This window comes from Diorhabda sublineata, chromosome 2 (assembly GCF_026230105.1).
Source record: "Diorhabda sublineata isolate icDioSubl1.1 chromosome 2, icDioSubl1.1, whole genome shotgun sequence".
Classification (NCBI taxonomy): Eukaryota; Metazoa; Arthropoda; class Insecta; order Coleoptera; family Chrysomelidae; genus Diorhabda; species Diorhabda sublineata.
Window position 1 is genome coordinate 27,229,608 of NC_079475.1, and position 18,828 is coordinate 27,248,435.

Sequence of the window (18,828 nt, forward strand, 5' to 3'; positions counted from 1 at the left end):
CAACTGGTACGTGCTAATGGTAAAGTTTCGAGTTATTTGCCAGTTGGCAGTGGTGTACCTCAGGGTTAAGTTTTAGGTTTTTTTTTTTGGTATTCATTAATGATGTCATAGACTTACTAATTAACGGTAAATTAACTTTATTTGCGAATGTGTAAACTGGAGTGGCCCAGATATACAAGTTTTACAGTCTATCATGGACAAAGATCTCATTACTACTAAGTCCTGGTCTGGCGCGAAGAGTCTCTGTTTAAACACCGAGAAAACTTTAGTTTAATCCTAAAAATGAGTTTTACAACCTCTAAAACTCAACAATTACTTAATACGATTCTCAAATTCGATCAAATTTTTTGGTCTCATATTGACGTTGCCATCAAATGGTCTGTACATGTAGAGACCTCTGCTTGTTTTGCCATTATATACAGCTAGATTCTCGTACTGCTTTAACAACTACTCGTAGTTTGAATCGCATTTCGCTATGGTTTGCCTTTCTGGGGGTCTTTTAGTTTGTACCTCATCAAATCTATCTTCAAATTACAAGAGCTATTCGTTTCATTTATGGTTTAAGTAGTAGAACTCATTACAAATTGTATTTTAAAAAATAAAAAATTTTAACTCCCTCAAATCTTGTCATTTTAGAATCCGTTTGTCAATATCCATCACCCATTCCATCTCTTCTGTGCCAAAAAATTATTATTATACACACACACGCGCACGCACGCACGCACGCGCTCGCACACGCACGCACACACACACCCACACACACTCGTGTGAAACCGGCTTCATCAGTAGTAGGTTAAAAAATAATTATCAATCTGTTTTTTATTTATTCATTACTTCCCCAAGAAATGTTTGATTGTGTCTAATACTTCCTTCTTTTAGGGATATCTTAAACGCTTGATATATGCAACACCGGTAAACAGAAGGAACGAAATAATATATAGAATAAACAATATATATAAGAAGTATCCTCCGTAGTCTCCGGAAGTGCAAGGTGCCCACATTTGCTATAATTTTTTTTGGTTTTATTTGATAAGTTGTAGATTAACCAACTAAATTTCTCTAAATTTCAATTTTTTTTTACTTAAGTAACACGATTTTCGACAGTATGCAGTTCAATTAGAAATGTTTGATTGTGTTTTAATACCTCCGGTAAGTATTTTCAATAGATAATTACAATTTATGATAATTTTCTTCGGAATATCTCTTTGTGGCAAACGGTTTTGTTGGCATGTACGATGATCTAAAAATCGACATATCTCCTAAACCATAAATTTCATCGAGTTAACAAAAAGTGGTTTTTTGTTAAAACATCAATTGAATAATTAATTTTTTCTACCTATCCATTGTACAAGTCGTCCCTGTAAAAGTTATTAACCATTGGGCATGAGCCGTCTCTGGCCTTCGAATAGTAGTGTAGAATTATTTATTACATCAAAGACACTACATACTAAGACATACATAATCATCCATTAAAAATAATGTTTGAATATATAATTTAGAAAACATACTTAAATATAAGTTCTGATTTCGCAACCTCAGTATCATCAAGTATATTGTACTGATTTTGACACTGTCTACATAAGGCAGACATCTCAATATTACCAGCAGTTGCCAACTTCTAGTTCCTTTATTAGATCATCTTTTCAGTTATTTTAATATCTATTAGAGATTTTGTAAAATGGTAAGATAGTGATTCATATAGTAAATAATACTTTTTATAAGTGATATGTGTATGTGTTTTTAATTTTATAGTTTTGAGATACATTAAAATGGAAAGGAACATACCCCATCAATAGTATTCTCCAAATTTAGTGAATTAGTGAATCAGCAAATCAAAACATAATACAAAAAATTCATTTAGGCTTATTAAAATTTGGTGAACAAGTGACAAATAGAAGGATTTATTTAAAAAAGTTACAAATTTTTTATATTTTAAGTTTTACCTATTGTAAAAAACAGTTATCAAGGTATGTATCAATTAATGTAATAAAGGTCATTGAGCTAAGTTTTTTTCAATGGCTTGATACCTATTCGTTGAGATTGATGATCCAAGGAGCAAATTTCCCCTTCTATTTTGTCTCCAATTTGGAGGTAAAAGTCATTTAATTTGCTGCAATGGATCAGGCCATCTTTACCAACACCTAAAAATTACAAATAAAAGAGTATTTTCAACTACTATTTTATAAAGGTTATTCTATAGATTCAAATGAATGTAATTATGAAACTAGCACAAATTTGAGAAATAACTATTATAAGATCTTTGTCAAATATATTTTATAAAAGATTTTTGTCAAATCTTTGATAGTATATTACCACCATTCTTATATATATATATATATATATATATATATATATATATATATATATATATACAAATATATATATATATATACAAATATATATATATATTTTAGCTCAAGGTTTTTTATTCCATTCCAAAATATTTACTTACCTATATCCACGAAACAACCAAAATGGGTAACATTTTTCACCCTACCTAAAACTTTACTACCAATACTGAGGTCGTTAATACTATTTAGACCTGTTGAAAAGAAGGTAGCTTGTGGGAACTCACATCGAAGATCATAGTTCAAAGGTTTTTCAAGAGCATTGCAAATTAGATCTAAAGTTTCTACATTAGTAATTAGCTCCTTAGATAGTTCAACTAACGCAGTCTTTATAGACTTTATCTTATCTATTAGTTTACTTTCACCTATGTCGTCAATTTTCATGTCAAGTCTTTCTAAAAACTTTTTCGTTATATCATATGATTCTGGATGAATTATAGTTTGATCTAATTTGTTGAGTTTGTTATTTTCTGATTTGGATGTCAATGGACAAATTTTCAAAAAACCGGCACATTGCTCAAATACTTTTGGTCCTATGCCCATTACTTTTAATAATGTTTTTCGAGTTACAAAGGGTCCGTTCTTTTCTCTGTATTTAACTATTTCTGTTGCTCGTTTATCTGTCAAACCTGCAATTCGCCTGAAACAAAATAAAGCACATGAATACACCCACATAAATATCGAACTTCTACAATTTTTGCAACTGCTTTGTTCCTTCTGTACGAACCATCATCTAAACACCTCTACCGTTTCTTCCATTCTTTGCCCATCATTTCCTCTTACTTTTTATTATTTCTAAATCGTATGCACTCCTGTCTAATTTTATAATGGTATCAAAACAGAAAATACATTTTTGTTTATTTAGTACTATTGGAGTTCATACTTTCAATGTAATACTTACCAGAGGCCTTTAAGTGAATTATTGAAAACTACTTTGAATATTATTTGATGAACGTTACAAACATTACAATTATAATATATTTTTATTAATGATAATTATGTTATTTACAAAGTACTCAGATGAATAAAATATCTTTGTGAATAATAATTATCATTATATTATGTACCCAATAAATGATATTTTATTCTAAATGAGAGGAACACTTCTATTGCCATTTAACAATTATTGACTAATTTATTCGTGTTATATAATCACTAAATATAAAACTTAAACGTTATATGAAGGAGGAAGTATACAAAGTATTAAACAAATGACACATATGCTGGAAAAGTCTGTTGCCCAAAATAAGAAAAATATTAGCAATAGACCATAAACAGTAAAAAATACAATATTAACGCTCGTTAATTAACGTTCATACAAAAAACGAAAATACAATTGTTTTTTCTTCTCCATCTTGGAAAAACGGGGTAGTGTCCAACATTAGATATTAACTCTGACTAAACTGCAGGGACTTCTTTTAAATATTGAAAATTCCTTCCTTATTCATCTTTGATTCCGTTCGCCTAATTCGTAAGCACGCTTCTCCAATTTCAGAAAGGTCGTTGCAGGGCTATCCACTTGAGAACGCGGAGCACGACCTTTACCTACCTACTCCACGTTCAGAATTAGTTATGAGCTAAATATTTTACAGTGCAAATAAAAATGCACAATCACTTGCCAATAGAAATCAAATCGCAATAGTTTGAGAGCATATTTACTGGAAAGTGCCTTCTACTCTGTAAACGACTTTTATTAATATTTAATTCCGGGCATGCTGCCTACTGGTTTAATTTTTGCTAAGGACTCATATAAGACTTATATACTAATTATTACCTATTACTATTACCTATAATTTGCGGTTTTCTTCTGTGTATTGAAATTTTATTTTATTTGAATCTTTATTTAGTTATTTTTTTTTGTTTTTTAGTTTTTACAAGCTTTTGTCTACAAATTGTAATAATATTTTGACAATAAAGAATTTCTCTCTCTTTTATTTATGGATTTGAACAGCCCTTGAATTATATTTAGCGTAACCTTTGCGAAAATGGTGGGTATATGCCTATTAAATTAATGAGTTATAGATTGAACTTAGAAAAAATAAACTAATATCTACTATTTTTGCTCAATATTACATAATATGTTACTACTTCTGTAAGTTAACGCAATCGTATAACTAAATAAAGGATATTCTTGGCTATTGATTTTAAGTAATCATCTTAAAATGATAAATGTTAGATCTTGTGGTAGTTTCGCTTCCTCACACTGAGTATTAAATAAAAAGATAATAAAAAATTATGTACCTTAATAAACACTGTGATGCAGTATTCAAATCCACTCCTACAAAACTGACGCATTCAGAAACAACTTCATCTAAAGCTGCATTCAAAGTCTTTTTTTTAAGATCATGTTGATACATTCCAATTCCTAGGTGTCTAGGTTCTACTTTTACCAATTCAGCCATAGGATCTTGAATTCTTCTTGCCAATGAAACTACAAATAATAAAACTATTTTTATTTTATATTAGTCATTAGTTAAATTTCTTATGCCCTTGGTGAGTGAAAGCGAGCGGCACCGTCCATACATTTACACTCGCGTCCCTCGAGTAGCCTCGTGGCGGGTCTGGGTCGAATTTCAATGTAAATTTTAACTGTAGTGAATGATTTATTGATAGAGTAAAGTAGCATTGCACGATGTTTCTTTATGGCGACCTTTTGAAGTAGGGAGTGTCTAATAATAGTGAAAAAAGTGTTATTTCGGAAGTCACTCGAGAGTTTGGACAAAATTTACATGTTGAGAGATTAGTTAGAAACGGATTGAATAATTAACTTTAATTCCATATTCAAACATTTATCGCGTTTTACAAGTTGGGGATAAGCAGCCATTAGAGCTCTAAGCTCCAATATCATAAAATCCAAACTCGTTTGGGATTGCCTAGAAAAATTAAACGAACTAGACAAGAAAATAATAAAAACACTGGGAAAGAAGGTAGATAGGAGCAAAACCAATTATTGGAACAATCTACAAGGACTGAGACACGCAAAGACTATTCTGGGAACTTATAACCAGAGTAGATCTGCAGAATGTATCAACCTAAGTAACAACAATATCTATGAATACTAACAGGAGTTCTATCTGGACACTGTCGCCTCAACAAACACTTGAAGACGGTAGGCCTAGCAGATGATCCATACATAAAAGTTGGGGATGATGGAGATCACACACTAAAACAGAATAGGAATCTGACAATGATGTATAGAGAAATTCTGTTGAACATGTTCCAAAGAAAGAAAATGAATATTCTATATTCTTTATGTTGTAGAAAATAAAATAAACATTCGAAACTAATGCGTAATAAAAAATGTTTAATGAACGCTCGCGAGGTGAAATGAAAGTAATTGAGAGGTATTTTATTTTTAACAAAGGTTGTTGATTGTGAAAAAAAGAATTCAAATTAAAATTTGAGTCAGGTATCCTATCAAACCTTTATCATTTCACCTCTTTATGACCAAAGCGAGTTGTGGATAATTTTTAATTTTGTTGCAAAGTAACTTTTCCATTAAATATCTATATAAAAATTCTATTAGCTGATATTATACAACTTAGTTATTTTAACCACGTGATCCCGCTGAAGATGGCAGAATCTTTTCTTTGAGTGAATTTTTGCTTCGTCTAGTAAGAATAGAACAACTTTACTAGTGAATTCAGATATAAAAAAAAATTGGTTAATAACTAACAGGATGAATCTAATAATATATTACATAATAAGAGTTGTAAGTACGAAGTGAATAATTTTATACATAAATTTCTTGAGTGCATAATGGGCTTACAACTCGTGTAACGTACTATACTTTTTCTACACCCATTCAATTTTTTCCATTAAATGAAAAAAATCGCAATTATTTGAACGAAGATTGATAATTGCCTCCAATATTCGTAATGCGTAGAAAATTGCCAGCCACCAAGTCGTTTTAATGATAGCATATCAGCTCCTGCATCAACTAACATAGAGGCTGATGATCTCATGAAATAATGGCCGGTATATTGCTTTGGTTCCGGTAGCTCTAGATATTCAGCAATTAAGCTGTAATTGAGATATAAAGGAAGCATGCTCCGAAAAGCATTTAACGTTAAGCTTGTGTCACCAATCCATAAATTTTTAATAGGTAATTTCGTACCTTTCTTTGAATTTTAGCGCTAACAAATTATGTGTGGCAGCTTGAGCTTTTACTAAAATCTCCGGTGAAGTTCTCATAATTTCATCACTTTTACTACTATCAGACATATTCGTAGATAAAGTTGAGAAAATGTTCGGATACAATCATGTTTTGTTCAAGAAACTGACGATATAAATGACATGAAATTTATTTTCATAGCATGTTACTTAAGAAAACGTGTCCTATTTTTAAAGAAATTGCATAATGGGCTCTAGCTAATGTATCTTGAATTCAGATAGATTGGACGTTTCTCTATTTCGATAGCTTCTCGAATAATCCTGGACTTGAAGGAGCAGAGTGAGGCCATAGTTTTGGTTCTATTGAAATCGATTGTGTGTGCGGTATGAACACGATGTTGGACAAGGGTGGAGAAAATATCGGATTAGGGACAGACAACAAGTGTTCTTTCGCTCTGACGGAAGTACGTTGATTTGTCTGGCCAATATAGGAACGGGGGCATTGGATATGGGATTGGATTAGGTAGAAAAGTTTCTGATTGGGTTTGAAGATTGTGGGAATACCGTGGGGTTTGAAGATGAATACCGTGGGGTTTGAATATACTGCAAATTTTGTCTGTTACACCTTTGATGTAAGGAACAGATACCGTCAGTTGATCTTTCAAACCAGTGAAGGAGGATGGAGGAGTTGGAGATGAAAATTTGTGGATGCTTGTAGAAATTTGGAATGGTTGTAATTGTAAATGATTTCAGATGGCCGACTGGATTCGTCAATCAACGCGAGGGTCCGGATGATGATGGGATTGAGCGATGAGAAATATGAGTAAGTTTACGATGGACAGTGTGATAGAAACCGTGTGCAAGTTTTCAATATGAGTATATATTTCCAAATAATACAAAATGTACATACTTGCGCTAACAACGTTGGTATCCAAATCTGGAAACTCTTTTTTTGCTTCTAGACTACAAGAATAAACTGATGACCCATCTTCACTAACTATCGTGTATTTCACATCAATTGGATGAAAATATCTATCCTTGATTAAGTCAGTTAACCATTTCTCCGTTGCTTTGCTAGCGGTAGCATCTCCCAATGCTATCAATGAACAGCTATTGAAGAAATAAAAATTGAGAATATAACACCAGCACCTTCTAAATTAGTAGTAGTACAGTATATTACTAGGAGTAGAAGGGGCTTAAAGAAATAAATTAAAATAATGTGTTTGAATATCATCATCATCAATATATTTTAAAAATATACAATTAGCGCGATTCTGTTGAAATGAATGTTGGTATGTCGGAATTTGCTATTTTTGAGACAATAAATTAGATTAGATGTATTAAAATGACACCATCTGAAGGTTTGTGGGTAGAATAGACCCGCACCATTCTCTGCTTGTCGTAAAAGGGAACAAATTACACAATGGAGAAAATTTGTTGCGGGTCCTGCGGAAAGCAGAGAATCCCAAAGAGGTTGACGCAGATAAGACTATTGTCATAAGCTCGCACCGCAAGAGGACAAATAAGGTGTATCACCCGCAAATCTTAAGATCAGTTATACAAGTCTGGTTTGGGATAGGAATGAGCCCAGATCTCACAAGAAGAAAAAGACATGTGAGGAATATACAAAAACCAGAACATAGAAAAACAGGCTGATTCCATCTCCTAACTTAAAAAAAAGTAGGACGAGAGAGCAAAGTAAAACGGGAGAAAAGATGCTGTAATCTAAGTGTGAGAAGCCTTATGAATCAATTGATAACGAAAAACGTCCAGAAGCTTTTGGAGCCATTATTTTGAAAACCCCCTAATTAATGTTCAAGTTGAGGAAAATATTCCTTTCACTAAAGCATCGAATGAAATGGTTGACATTGGTTGTCAAGTTAATATCAATGAAGACAAGCTATTATACTAACAAAACTTAAATTCAGAGGAAGTAAAAGAGTAAAAAATTCACGCAGACTATATAACTGATAGGACATGGCTGAAAACTGTTCATAAGACTGGATTTCTTACAAAAAATTGCAAGGTAGTAAAGATGCTGACTTGGTAATCTGGGATATGCAAGATGAAGACAGTATGAAAAGTGAACCTGCTAAGACAATTCTTGGAAAAGATTCAGAATTTGCAGATACTGATAGAAGAATCACGTATATTAGAATTCAAACCATTATAAATCAATATAACCCAAAGTGAACGGTAAAGAATCATAATAAAACTTGAAATTAATGGATCACACAAAGATTGCTTTGATGCACTTACTATTCTCAAGACGAATATGCTCAAAGACAATAGAAATAAGACAGCGTTTTACACACCTATGCGTGTCAGAATTGGATTCAAACAAAGATTGAACCTGGAATCTGTTTGCACAGGAGCCGTTATAAAATGCATAATAAACAATGTTTTAACCGTTTTCCAAAAATATTATATCTATTATACTCCTTTCCTTTAAGTAGTTTTTTATCTGATTTTTATTTGTTTTTGATATACCTAGCTTTTTTTCTATTAGAATTTATGTGACTAATATATTGATTTATAATTTGATTTTCTATTTTTATTGATAAACATAATGGCTGAAGAAATAGTCTTAAACAAAAACGCGGCTATATAAAAGGTCAAATAACACGGTTTGACCCCTTTTTTTAACAATTTTGATATAAATTCTCTAAACAAGGGTGTAATTAAAGTATTAAGTAACCGATTAAATGTAATTCAATTGTGTTTGGATAAATTTGATGACGTTCAGGGTAAAATAGAACTTCTAACACTTGGACAAATCGCCGATAATGACAGATTAGAATTTTAAAACTTCTTTTTTGCAATAACCGCAAACTGCAAAGGCGGAGTTATTGATAAATAATTTTTATGAAAGTTTGAATGTTCCACAATCTCATTCGGCGAAAAATGAGGATAATATTGTTAAATTGCCAACAATAACGTTGCCAATATTCTATAGCAAATTCAATAGTTTCAATTTTTGATATTTGTTTGGTGCTCTAGTTCATGATAATGAATCATGAAGCCCAATTCAAAAGTTTTACCATTCAAAAACATGCCTGAGTGACGAGCCTAGGAAAAATATTTTCGAAGCAGACACAACGGCTATAAATTACGATAAGGCTTGACAAATGCTCAAAGAACTTTATGAAAATAAGAGCTTAATGATTTACAATCATATGAAAGGAATTTCGAAAAGTAAAAAAACGGTCTCATTGTTTGAACACGTCTTATGTTACTTAGGAATGTCAATATAGAAAATGTTTCAAGTGCAATAAACTACACAATCCATTATTACATATCAATTTCAAACAAGAGTATCAAAACTTTTATGCAACGTTAGGTAACAGTCAAGCCCAAACAATAAGTGAAGTTGATGAAACTCGACTCGTGGAATCAAATGCTTTTACTACACTCATCTGATACCTATAAAGTTGAATTTTTGGAACCCACTGTCGATGCGATAGGGGGTCAAATTTTATTATCTACAGCAGTGATAGAGACTAAAATAAATGATAAGTTTTTCAAAGCGAGAGCGTTTTTAGATAGCGACTCGGAATGTAATTTTATAACTGCTAAGCTTTGCAATCAAATTAATGCACCTAAAAGGTTAATCGATCATACCATTAAAGGTATAGGAGAAAACTCAATATTAATTAATCATAAGGTTGCTTCAACTTTCATATCTTTGTATGGGGATGTTGAGTATGAAAATTATTATTTATATAAAAGAATTATTGAAAAATTACCAAGAGATTCCAAAAATACTTTGATAATATCTCCGGATTTGAAATTAGCCAACCAATCATATATTTTCGGCGATATTGACATTTTATTAGGGTCCAACTTTTTCTGGTCAATTTTACTTAACGAACATAAAATATTAGGACACAATCTATTGTTCTCCATAATTCAAAATTACGATGGAATATTGCGTGAAGTTTGGAAGAACCAAATAAACAAATAACATATTTGACAAAGAAAGAAAAATATTGCGAAGAATACTTTGAGCAAACCCTAAGCACAGGCGACCTCGGCGGATTTATTGTTACGATTCTTTTTAAAGAGAATATAAACTAATTCTGTAGGACTAGAGATATCACCTTGACACAATTTTTTCATTTAGAAAATCGATTGTTGAAAAGTGATGAGTTGAGACATGACTACAATAAATTCATGGATGAATATTTATAATTAGGGCATTTGAAAATTTTGCAGAATCTATTGAAGATCATTCAGAAGGTTATTATATCCCACATCATGCGGTAAGATTCTAACATTACTACAAAATGCAGAGAAGTTTTTAATGCAAACACCAATAGTGCATGTTCTTATGATTAAACATACCCCTATTTGAAAAATTTGCCTCGTCGGTCCATAAAATGGATTTTAAAAAATTGCCGTTCTGTCTACACATATTTACAAACCATTAAGAAAAGATCAATATTCTTTCATTATCACCGGGTAGTAATGTTTGCACTGATCGGTATTTGTACGGCACAAACTTAAATTTTGTGAGAATTCTCCAAATTGTAGATAAACTTAAACCACTATCCCTTGCCAAATCTCTGGTTGAATTATATTTGTACGCTTCAAAATATGCCAACATATTTACTTCTACTTGTTCACTTATTATGAATTGTTTCTTAGTTATCATCTTTACAAAAACAGTTTTGTTATTTCTGAATTTTCTATACAACTTAAGAAAATATCTTCTGTCTGGCTGATCACGTTCAGGATACATTTGACTATATCGTTTCAATGCTTGAAAACTATTTTTTCTACACATGATATACGCTTCTAACATATCGCATTTCTCTAAATGTGTAAACACCATTTCATAAACTTCTAGTTTTAAATCTTAATCCACATAGAGTAATACAAATGACATGTTCTTTGACAGCAGTGTAATTCTCTGATGTACGAAATGATGTTTTTTATTTGACGTACACCGTCAACTTGTCAAAAGGATAAATATTGACAGCCAACTTGTTAGAAAGATGAATTGGCTAATATCTTGGTTATTTTTAAATTTATACTAATGTTGTATAGGAGCTTTTATATTCTGCAAATAATTTGAAAAAATTTGAGCCAAAAATATACAGGGTGCTCTATTAAAAAATATCCTATTTTTCCGATTTACTCGAAAACGGTATAAGCAATTATTTTTCTGTCTTAATTAGCGTGAAAAATACTACTACTTTGCTAATCTAACCGACTGCGCATCTAGAATATTAAAAAGTTAACAATAGTGCGCACTTCATTTGAAACACCCTGTATATATATATATACATCAATATAGTATACAAATAGTATACAACTAATGTTGGAATAAAACCACTCACTTATTCTTATGTAACATATTTTTCAAATATTTTTCAGCAGTAGCTTTTTTATATTGGGATGAATGGGGATAAATAACTCCATGATCCAATACTATTCCTGTGGGTGATATTATTGCTATCTTACAGCCATGTGCAAAACCAGGATCTATTCCTAAAATGGTTTGTCCTTTTATTGGTTTTGCTAATAATATTTGTTTCAAGTTTTTACTAAAAACGTCACATGATGCTTTTTCTGCCATAGTATTCAACTCTGTCCGTATTTCTCTTACCAGTAACGGATGAACTAAAAAAATAAAATTAGATAATCAATTACAAATAAATAATTATGAAGTGATATTCTGAATAGAGGATATTTAATATAAATTCAGAAGAATGAGCTTGTTAGAGCATTAGAATGTTGTAAAAGAGTTATCCAACATAAAATGCAATCATTTTAGCGTCTGTATCTGAACAAAAGAAGTATGGTTTTGAGGTATATTCAAATTTTGACAAAGAATGGAAGTTGACCCAAATCGAAAGTAATGGATGAAATAATCTGATATAACAAAATATTAGTGGATATTTATTTAAAAAAACTGGAGTAAAAAATACCAAGGAAGTCTAGACGAAATTAGCCCTAATTTTGTATGAATTATTGAAATATTAAGCTCTATGCTGTATAATTGTCTGTAAAATGTGCACAAGTAAAACAAGTGAAAGTAAAAGCTACCAATGGTCTGATCTAATCATTTGATGGGACTTCAAGTACACTATGTAAAAAATGAGGTCAGCCATAAAAAATGAGCTGACAGGATTAGGAGTAGATTAACTCAAACGGGGTAAATACACATCAAACCAGGAAGAGTAATTTGCATGTATTTTTTGAAAACGTTGTTAATTAATTGCTTCAATTAAACGAAGCAACAATGTTGGTTATACATACAAAACTAAATTTATCAGATACATTATTGTTACAATACCACACTTTTTTCATCCAGAAATTAACTCTGTCATTGATTGTAAATAAATAATACATGGGGATATTTTATTTGAAATTCTCACATAAAAATATCCATATTTTTCATATACCCTGTAGAAATAATTAGTGCTGAAATAGGGTGTGTTCATTATTACTTCAAGGTAGGTGGATTTTCATATTATTCTACCAAGAAGATTATTGTAGATATTTCCATTATATTAGTGTTAAATGTGAAAATATATGGGATTTTTTTCTAGTACCTATTGATTAAACAAACGAAAACTGTAATTATATCGTGAAATTAATTCCAAAAACAACTTATGAGACAATGACAAGTACAAATAATAAATAATTGTAATAGTAATAAAAAGTTTACATTAACACTATAGTCTCCTTTTCTTCAATATTAGAATTATTATTCTTCTTTCCGTTTAAGTACTTACATATTTTTTAAAACTGGAAGTTGTATCAAATTTCTTGGCATTAATTTATTGAACTGATAGCTTACCCAGTCGAATATATGAATCTTGCATAGCTTCTTCCAATATACGTCTCCTATTTACATTATATCGACCATGATTTATCCATTTCTTAGAACAAATTTGGTGGAATCTATCTTTTACAAAGTTCGGAATACTTATTTTCACTGACAATATTTTACAATGTTCACCTCTGTTGATGGCCAAAACCTACAAAAAATCAAGATTAAATTTTCACAATGAAGGATAATCATAGTAGGAAAAATATTTTTTTTTCTAAATTGATAAAGTAGCAAAAAGTACCGATTTTTAAAAATTATATTGTATCATGTTTCAGTTTGTCGAAAAAAAAAAAAATATTTTTATTTTATAAATTTCAATTTGAATAAATAATTTGAAATGATAGTTGCTTCATTTTTGTATATTAAAATTTGACAAATGAGGATAGAAAATATTTGTCATGGTGAAAAATAGTATTTTTTGAAAAAGCATTAATTTTAAGTCTCTTTTAATAAAAAATTGATTTCAAAAAACAGGTATCAAAATAGGTTTCAACATTTACAATTTGCATATCTATATTAATAAATAGATCACTTTCAACATAAACAAAAAATGAAACCACAAAAAATAATTTTTCCTCAGTTGTTACATTTCAAAAATATGTAGCAGTCATTAATCAAATTATTCGTGATTACATTAAAATTTATAAAATAATTATCCTGAAAAAATTATAAATAAGTTATTGAAGAAAATATTTAGATACTATTATATATTAGTATAAGTTGTTGGGGTATACTTTGATTGGAAGAAACTTACATACTCAAGTGGAAACTTTATTTTTTATAATAAAATATAATTCTTCGATACAACGCCCTACATCGCTGATCATTTGTGGCAAACTGAAGTTTTATTTTAAGCGCTTTTGCCGCTTTCAAACAATATTTAATACACCAACATAAGTCATAAAGGACATTATACATTATCTAAATATTTCACTAAAATAATGTCTGAAACGCTCAAAAAGAAAAGAAGTAGCATTATATATTAAGTACCTAGGAACGAGATTGTTGTCAATGATAAAAAAGACCTAAACAATTGGAGTTAAACTTATAATTTTATTCTACTAATGTCAATTCAATGACAAATGATTTAATTGATGACCACTTCTTATTTTTGAAATGGGACAACTAAGAGAAAATTATTTTCATGTTGTAGGTGATTTATTGATGTAATTATGGCAAGTTTCAATTGTCAATATGAAGCCATATTTTGATCGAAGATCGAAAAAGGTCAAAACTTCAATTTTCACCTATTTTTTGAAACTAATTATCTATCAAAAGAGACCCAAAATAAAAACGATTATCAAGAAAAACGTATAAAAAGGTCTAAGGAGTAAAAAGTTGCAAGAAAAATAATAGTTTTACGAGTTGCATGTGCGATTGAGTTGTCTGGCATCATCTCTTGACGAGATGTATAACTATTATTTTTGAGGTTAGAAATTTTGACGTCCAGAGCAATGTCTGATAGTAATAGCCCAGAACAATTATCCAGATTGTTCTTAACGGAAATTCCAGATGAGACGTTTACCTATATAAATATGTGTGGTGACGACACGTAGTCAGTCAGTCAGTCTTGTTTCCACCGAGAACTATTTGAAGTGTGCATTATGGCATTATGCCATATGGCAAAGTCAGTTAATATGTTGCTAAAGACTCAAGTTAGAGCAGAAAGCATGTCTATAAAGAAAAAGACCAGGACATTTATTCAAAAATTTAAATATAAAAAGGTTTAAAAGGTGAAAAATTGGAAAAATAAATACCTGATGAGGTTTAATGTTGTGTATTGTATTTTTGAAATCAAAATAAAGTTTGTATTTCAATTCATCTACTGATTCTTCTGAGATTTGTTTTTTCTTCGATTCCCCTGTGGTTTGTTTGGATTGCTTTTTTTTTGTTTCAATTGTGATGTTACTATCCCTTCGGCTGAAAATGCATAAAAATATGAAATTATTTCGTTATTATTATCATCCTTTAATCAGTTATTGATAGATAGACCAGTCAGTATGTGAAAAGATCATGATAAACTACTGACATGTTAATTTAGGGATAAGGAATAAAATATATTTGTTTTTGTTAAAAAAATAACCAAGAATATATTTTTCTGTTTGACAATCTGACAATAAAGATCAATAAGCATTTTTTTCTAGCCTAAATCAATCCTAAGGTCTTACTCATTAGTATACCTTAGTCTCTAGTAATTTTAGCAACACTACCGTTTACGTGTTGCTTAATATTTCCTAAATACTTTGCTTTTACCTAACACAATCATTTAAACTAACTCTAACAGCTCGATCCTATTAAGCCTTCTTGATAAATGGGTATTGTCGAGGAGTTGGATAACCTCAACGTTCTCATGTTCCCATCCGTTTTTCATGGCTACTGGCGAATTTGGTTATAACCTGGTTAACAGTTTCTACATTGAGTACCCTGTTACGACAGTACCAAAGTGCATTAACGATGTTCCTTAATATTTTATTTTGGAAAACTTGTATCACTCAAATATTACTTTTACTCGCACAACCCCAAAGTTGTACGCTATATGACCAGTCTTTCAATATCTGTAGAGAAGCAGTTTGTTGTGTGTGGACAATTTGGAGTTTTTTCCTAGAAGCCAGTATACCAGTATACCTAGATTTTCGCGTTTATTTTTACCCTAAACTCTCTAGTGAAGTCTAGCGTCAAGTGTCATTCCCAGATACTTAACATTATTGGTATTAGGAATATGAGCATTGTTTATTTTTACTAGGATATTTTGGTTTTGTTTGTTCATAAATTTAACATAAGCAGATTTGTATTCGTTCAACTTGATACGCCATCTATTAGTCCAGGTGTTAATCAGGTCTATATATGTTTGTAATTTCATGTTATCTTCGTAGTCTTTTCCGATGGCCAAAATGCTTTTATAGTATATAAAATGGCTGGTTATTTTAATTTTTGGTTTGAATTTAATTGCTACTAAAATTGTAATTGTATAATACTCCAAAGCTTGATGTTTCAAAATCAGGAAGTTCAGAAGTTTGATATTCTTATCACATATTCCCCTATAGTTGAAATATTTGCAAACTGAACTGTATATATTGACTTATTATAGGCCAGGTATTCAAGCGTTTCCCCTCCGAATTATTTAATGCAACACTGATTTATTTGAAATGTTGACAGATGATAGGTGTGTATCGAGATCGAGATCTACATGGTGCCCAAGTGTGCAACCTCCCCCCCTGGATGCAGCCTCTTTTCGGGGGTGGAAAATTTTTGTAGCCCTGAAAATTACCTTTAAATGTTTTTTGTAGGATGTGATAGCTTCAAAACTAACTAACTAATGGAGTTACATAAAAACTAAGAATTTGACATTTTTTTTTGTAAATTATAAGATATGGAAAAGTTTCAAATTTAGGCGCACGGATTTTTTTGTTGATGCTAAGTTTGTATCAGTACCATACACAGTAGGTACATTTGAGAGTACCAAGAGATGATATACATATATATATATATATATATATATATATATATATATATATATATATATATATATATATATATATATAAATAAAATAAAAAAATTTTAAACTGTTTATATATATATATATAAACAGTTTAAAATTTTTTATTGGGGTTGACAGGATATAAACAATTAAAAATTACTTCAAGTAGAGACAAGAAACTTTAATACTAAAAAAATGCAAAAAAACAAAAAAATGGCAGTCATTAGATTTATTTTTATTTCTTTCTCTGCAAAGGGGTAGTTTTTGAGGATTGAATAATAAAAATTAATAAACAATGAAAGTTTATTAAAATGCTATGAATTTTTCACAGTAAAAATGAAATTACAATGTTTTAAATCGTTACAAGATTTTTTCCTATATTATTTTCATCAGAAGGGTAGTTTTTAAAGATTTTTAAATGTTGATAGTTCAAAATATATAAATTTTATATTATACAATATGTTAAGATATTTATGCTGCATAATCAAAAAACATTTGAATTGAAAAAAAGTAGGAAAAACTATAATATTGGTATTTTTAGATAAGGGGTGGTTTCACCACCTAAAAACAATTTGCACACCTTACGACCATGTAGATCTTGATGTGGAGGGTAAGATGAGCTTAATTCTAAATTTTCAGGAAAATCGGAGTTGCATTAAAGAATTCGGAGGTTTGACACCATTTTGAGCTTGAATATCTGCACTATTAGTATTCTTAAACAGTACCACAAGATTGGTACAGTTATTCTACTCTTGTCTATGACGATTAAAGTTATTTATCAGAAGTGAAAGTAATTTTTAGGAAAAATGTTGATGACGCTGAATAGCCTTCGTTGTCACAAATCAATGTTGTTTACAATTATTCACGATTTTGATTAAAAGTTCTTATTAGGGTTCAAAATTAATGTCACATTATGAAGACTAGCAATGATGAACCTTATAATATTTCTGGCGATATTCAAGATCCTACAAAAAAAGCTACATTTGAATTATTACCGAAAAAAATTAATAGATACATATTCAATAATTCTAATTACAAATACTAAAATAAGAAGAAGTCATTCTTTTTGTATTACTGGAAAATATATAAAAACTATTTCGATAAATACGCTGCACTACACTATTCAGTTGATATTAATCGGTATACTCAAATCATGAATGCGCTATGAACTCAGTTAATAAAAATATGTACGGGAAAATGTTTTCCTAAATAACTGAGTTTTTGAACCTACCGGAGAAACAAAAAATATGTGTCACTGTTTCTGTTTCTTGGCTAGTAGACTCATAAAACGAAAATAAAAAGGAGGACAGAAGTGTACAACAGTAGCTAAGGGTTACATCAATTAATCTATTATTCATAAAATGGCAGTTGTTGAAAGAATGATCCCGACTGCAAGCTGCAAAGATACATACACTTCATTACATGAACTGGCTGCCAATGTTAATTAAATTGGCAGCTCGACTAGTTCAACATTTACTAAATTATCAGGCATTAATATCAGCGATTATTCTAAATCTTAATAAAACTAGCAAGTTCCATTAAAAATTAATTATGTCCCGTTTACTGCTATTTGGTTAAAAACGTAAATATTTTTGACATTAGTGTCAAAATATTTTTGTCCACAACTGTTGTATAATGTACCCATTATACGTCCGCTAATTATATATTTAATTTTCGAAAAGTCGTTTTTAAAAATTTTATTAATACAAAAAACACAATGTACAATTTTATAAGCGAATGAACTCAATTTATTTAACGATTAAATTATCTAACATCCATTAAATGTGTACAACAATCCTATTACAAAAATAACGGAGGTATTTTTCAGATCTTGTTCTGTTCTTCTTTCTTCAAATTTATATTCTTCTTTTCTTCAATTTTCTGATTTCTTAAAAGTCTTCCTTTAAATTTTCGAATTAACAGAAATATTGAAATAATTACACAAATTATTACTATTATTGAAAATAGTCCAATTGACACATGGCTTTGTAGATTTTGTATTTCATGAATCGGTTTTATGTTGTTTGTAATTTTATCTATTAAGTAA

General features: G+C 30.2%; 1 protein-coding gene across 1 annotated transcript in view; it reads right to left on the minus strand.

The window, feature by feature from the left end:
- Positions 1-1,712: 1,712 nt before the first annotated feature.
- LOC130453229 (S1 RNA-binding domain-containing protein 1) overlaps positions 1,713-18,828 on the minus strand; it is a 49,453-nt gene continuing 32,337 nt past the window's right edge. The window contains exons 6-12 of the mRNA XM_056792855.1: positions 15,060-15,222; positions 13,270-13,450; positions 11,804-12,086; positions 7,372-7,571; positions 4,590-4,779; positions 2,453-2,988; positions 1,713-2,141 (exon numbers count right to left, since the gene is read on the minus strand). Of these exons, the coding sequence (XP_056648833.1) occupies positions 2,002-2,141; positions 2,453-2,988; positions 4,590-4,779; positions 7,372-7,571; positions 11,804-12,086; positions 13,270-13,450; positions 15,060-15,222 (1,693 nt within the window). The 3' untranslated portion in view covers positions 1,713-2,001. The remainder of the gene's footprint in view (positions 2,142-2,452; positions 2,989-4,589; positions 4,780-7,371; positions 7,572-11,803; positions 12,087-13,269; positions 13,451-15,059; positions 15,223-18,828) is intronic.